This window comes from Lepisosteus platostomus, chromosome 16 (genome assembly GCF_059453375.1).
Source record: "Lepisosteus platostomus isolate fLepPlt1 chromosome 16, fLepPlt1.hap1, whole genome shotgun sequence".
In the NCBI taxonomy this organism is placed as follows: domain Eukaryota; kingdom Metazoa; phylum Chordata; class Actinopteri; order Semionotiformes; family Lepisosteidae; genus Lepisosteus; species Lepisosteus platostomus.
In genome coordinates, this window is record NC_142626.1 from 9,744,397 (window position 1) to 9,748,431 (window position 4,035).

The following is a 4,035-nucleotide window of genomic DNA, read 5'->3' on the forward strand; positions in this document are numbered from 1 at the left end:
GTAAAAGTGTCATGGGTCTTTAATAACCAACAGCTCAAGAATTTGACTGAACACCTGTAAATGGGTTGTGGTTCTGGAATAACTCTGGTCCTGCGTCGACAGCGGTCTCAGATCCATACCAACTTGAGTGAGAGCCAGAGGAGCAGCTCAGGGATCTTTCATTTAATTATTTCGAGTTTTAAAAGAAATGTGACAAGCCAAGCTCGTACTGGTCTTGAGAAGGAAAAGAGAAGATCTGTTTTCTTCATGTGAAATAGAAAATTACTCCTGCATCTGACGGACAGAGCTGAGGTTCTGTACTGAATGCCGAAGCAGATGAATGAGAATCTTTTATTGCTGCCCATATCAAGAGGGTGCTTTTCGTTAAGGCAGAATTCCCACATGGCTCTCAGAGCCCTGGGGATTGAGTGCAGTTCATGGTCCACTAGTGACCTCTAGTGGAGACTAGCAGGACTTCAGGTGAAAAAAAGGACCGCTGTATCGCGGCACCTCAAACTGGGCAGCTAATGAATTCCTGATACAGAGGAAGGTCTGCAGACTCCTGCTCTACAAGCACCACTTACAGAAACACAATCATATTATTGTTTTCCCATTGTAGTCCTGACCAGGACCAGCCTTGCTTAGGTTCAGAGGTCGCAAGTTTAGGCAAACATTTTCTTGATATTTAAGAAAGATATTTATTGCACAAATCTGAACTGGACATTTCTGAACACAAAGTGTTTACTTGAAACAACGTCCTTAATTAATTAATTTAATTCTATCTGAGCTCATTACTGAATCTGAATATACAGTTCTCTTTTTTCCTGATATATGGTACTAAACTCAATACAATGTCTTTCAGACAAACAGGTTATTCCCCCACATCCCTTCTTAACAGGAGTCAATTATCCAGGTGGACAATATTCCCAGGTCTCCATCACACCTGAGGTGCCATTGAAGACATTAATTCAGCCTTTTTACTGTTACTCTACTGTTTCTCCATCAAAGCATCTTTATACAGTAATACTAGAATTTGTTATAAAATGTGAATTGAAACTTAAAGTACTGGTACATTTGTAACTATGTTTTTTCAGTATTCAATTTACAATATAAGGATCAAGCTGTAATAAAATCAGTTGTGTTTTTTAGCATGTTAGAGATTAGTAACCCATCTTTGACTGGGAACAGAGCAAAACATTAACATTTTTCATTATTCTAGTAGACCAGTTAGTAAATTGATATAGTTAATTATTTACACAGTAAAAGCAAATAAGTGAAATAAGAGAAATAAATGTTTTATCCTTCATAGATTAGAAACCCATCTTTGACTGGGATAAACAGAGCAAAACATGACACACTGACACAAAACCCTAACAAGCCCCATCTGTTTTCACAGCTCAGATCACATCTAACTGTCTGTGACAGGATTTGTATACAGGAAGGAGCTTTGCATACCTGTGCCGCCTCACTGCTCCAAACACTTTAAGACTCACAGTGTGGATCATTCACTGTTCAGCCCTTTCAGAGTCACTGACACACACAGGACAATGATGCCACTGATTCTACTGCTGGGGACACTGGGGCTCTTTGCTCAAGGTGAGGATAAAATATAATTCTTACATTCTGTGGTTCTGTGATTCATTCTGAATATTGTGATACAATAAAACTTACTGATAAATGAATGAAAATTATAGCAATTGTTTTCTCAAGCAAAATAATACATAATGTGTATAATGATCAATTATTAATAATCTTTTATCTATAACTACTGTATTCCCTCTCTAGGGTCCAGTGGGCAGATTGTTCTGACTCAGTCTCCAGCTCAGACTGTTCTCCCAGGAAGCTCTGTCTCTATCAGTTGTACAGCCAGTCAGTCTATTAGCAACAGCCTGCACTGGTACAGTGCCTTGCGAAAGTATTCGGCCCCCTTGAACTTTTCAACCTTTTGCCACATTTCAGGCTTCAAACATAAAGATATAATTTTTTTATTTTATGTGAAGAATCACCAACAAGTGGGACACAATTGTGAAGTGGAACGAAATCTATTGGATTTTTGAAACTTTTTTAACTAATAAAAAAATGAAAAGTGGGGCGTGCAAAATTATTCGGCCCCCTTGCGTTAATACTTTGTAGAGCCACCTTTTGCTGCGATTACAGCTGCAAGTCGCTTGGGGTATGTCTCTATCAGTTTTGCACATCGAGAGACTGAAATTCTTGCCCATTCTTCCTTGCAAAACAGCTCGAGCTCAGTGAGGTTGGATGGAGAGCGTTTGTGAACAGCAGTTTTCAGCTCTTTCCACAGATTCTCGATTGGATTCAGGTCTGGACTTTGACTTGGCCATTCAAACACCTGGATACGTTTATTTGTGAACCATTCCTTTGTAGATTTTGCTGTATGTTTGGGATCATTGTCTTGTTGGAAGATAAATCTCCGTCCCAGTTTCAGGTCTTTTGCAGACTCCAACAGGTTTTCATCCAGAATGGTCCTGTATTTGGCTGCATCCATCTTCCCCTCAATTTTAACCATCTTCCCTGTCCCTGCTGAAGAAAAGCAGGCCCAAACCATGATGCTGCCACCACCATGTTTGACAGTGGGGATGGTGTGTTGAGGGTGATGAGCTGTGTTGCTTTTACGCCAAACATATCGTTTTGCATTGTGGGCAAAAAGTTCGATTTTGGTTTCATCTGACCAGAGCGCCTTCTTCCACATGTTTGGGGTGTCTCCCAGGTGGCTTGTGGCAAACTTTAGACGAGACTTTTTATGGATATCTTTGAGAAATGGCTTTCTTCTTGCCACTCTTCCATAAAGGCCAGATTTGTGCAGTGTAAGACTGATTGTTGTCCTATGGACAGACTCTCCCACCTCAGCTGTAGTTCTCTGCAGTTCATCCAGAGTGATCATGGGCCTCTTGGCTGCATCTCTGATCAGTCTTCTCCTTGTCTGAGCTGAAAGTTTAGAGGGACGGCCAGGTCTTGGTAGATTTGCAGTGGTTTGATACTCCTTCCATTTCAAGATGATCGCTTGCACAGTGCTCCTTGGGATGTTTGAAGCTTGGGAAATCTTTTTGTATCCAAATCCGGCTTTAAACTTCTCCACAACAGTATTACGGACCTGCCTGGTGTGTTCCTTGGTCTTCATGATGCTCTCTGCGCTTTCAACAGAACCTTGAGACTATCACAGAGCAGGTGCATTTATACAGAGACTTGATTACACACAGGTGGATTCTATTTATCACCATCAGTCATTTAGGACAACATTGGATCATTCAGAGATCCTCGCTGAACTTCTGGAGTGAGTTTGCTGCACTGAAAGTAAAGGGGCCGAATAATTTTGCACGCCCCACTTTTCATTTTTTTATTAGTTAAAAAAGTTTCAAAAATCCAATAGATTTCGTTCCACTTCACAATTGTGTCCCACTTGTTGGTGATTCTTCACATAAAATAAAAAAAATTATATCTTTATGTTTGAAGCCTGAAATGTGGCAAAAGGTTGAAAAGTTCAAGGGGGCCGAATACTTTCGCAAGGCACTGTACCTGCAGAAACCTGGTCAGGCTCCACAGCTCCTGGTTTATTATGCAACAAACCGTCAGTCTGGGGTTCCTGATCGATTCACTGGCAGTTATTCTGGGGCAGTCTTCACACTGAAAATCACAGGAGTCCATGTTGAAGATGCAGGAGATTATTACTGTCAGCAGAGTAACAGCTTCCCTCTCACACAGTGATACATGTCTGTACAAAAACCTCCCTCAGCTCTACAGGAGCTGCTCTGGCTCATCAGCAGGTCTGAGAGTAAGAAGAACAGCTGAGCTGCTACAGGAAAACTGAACAACACTGGGTTTGTACATAATGTACAAATCTACAGCATATTATATTTGAATATATTTGAAAGTACTGTAGATATTTGTTATTTTACATTTTTACACATAAAATTCTAATGTATCTAAGTTAATAGATATGGCAGTATTGTGGCATAGTGGTTACTATTGTGCCTAGCAGTGCTGGTGCCCTGGGTTCAATTCTGAATCTGGTGTGGAGTTTGTATGTGCTGGTGCTGG

General features: G+C 40.7%; 1 gene segment (V, D, J or C); it reads left to right on the top strand.

The window, feature by feature from the left end:
- Positions 1-697: 697 nt before the first annotated feature.
- On the top strand, positions 698-3,801 carry LOC148646839 (immunoglobulin kappa variable 6D-21-like). The segment is given in 3 exon segments: positions 698-1,575; positions 1,765-1,883; positions 3,505-3,801. Coding segments are annotated over 3 exon segments (450 nt in total).
- Positions 3,802-4,035: the final 234 nt, after the last annotated feature.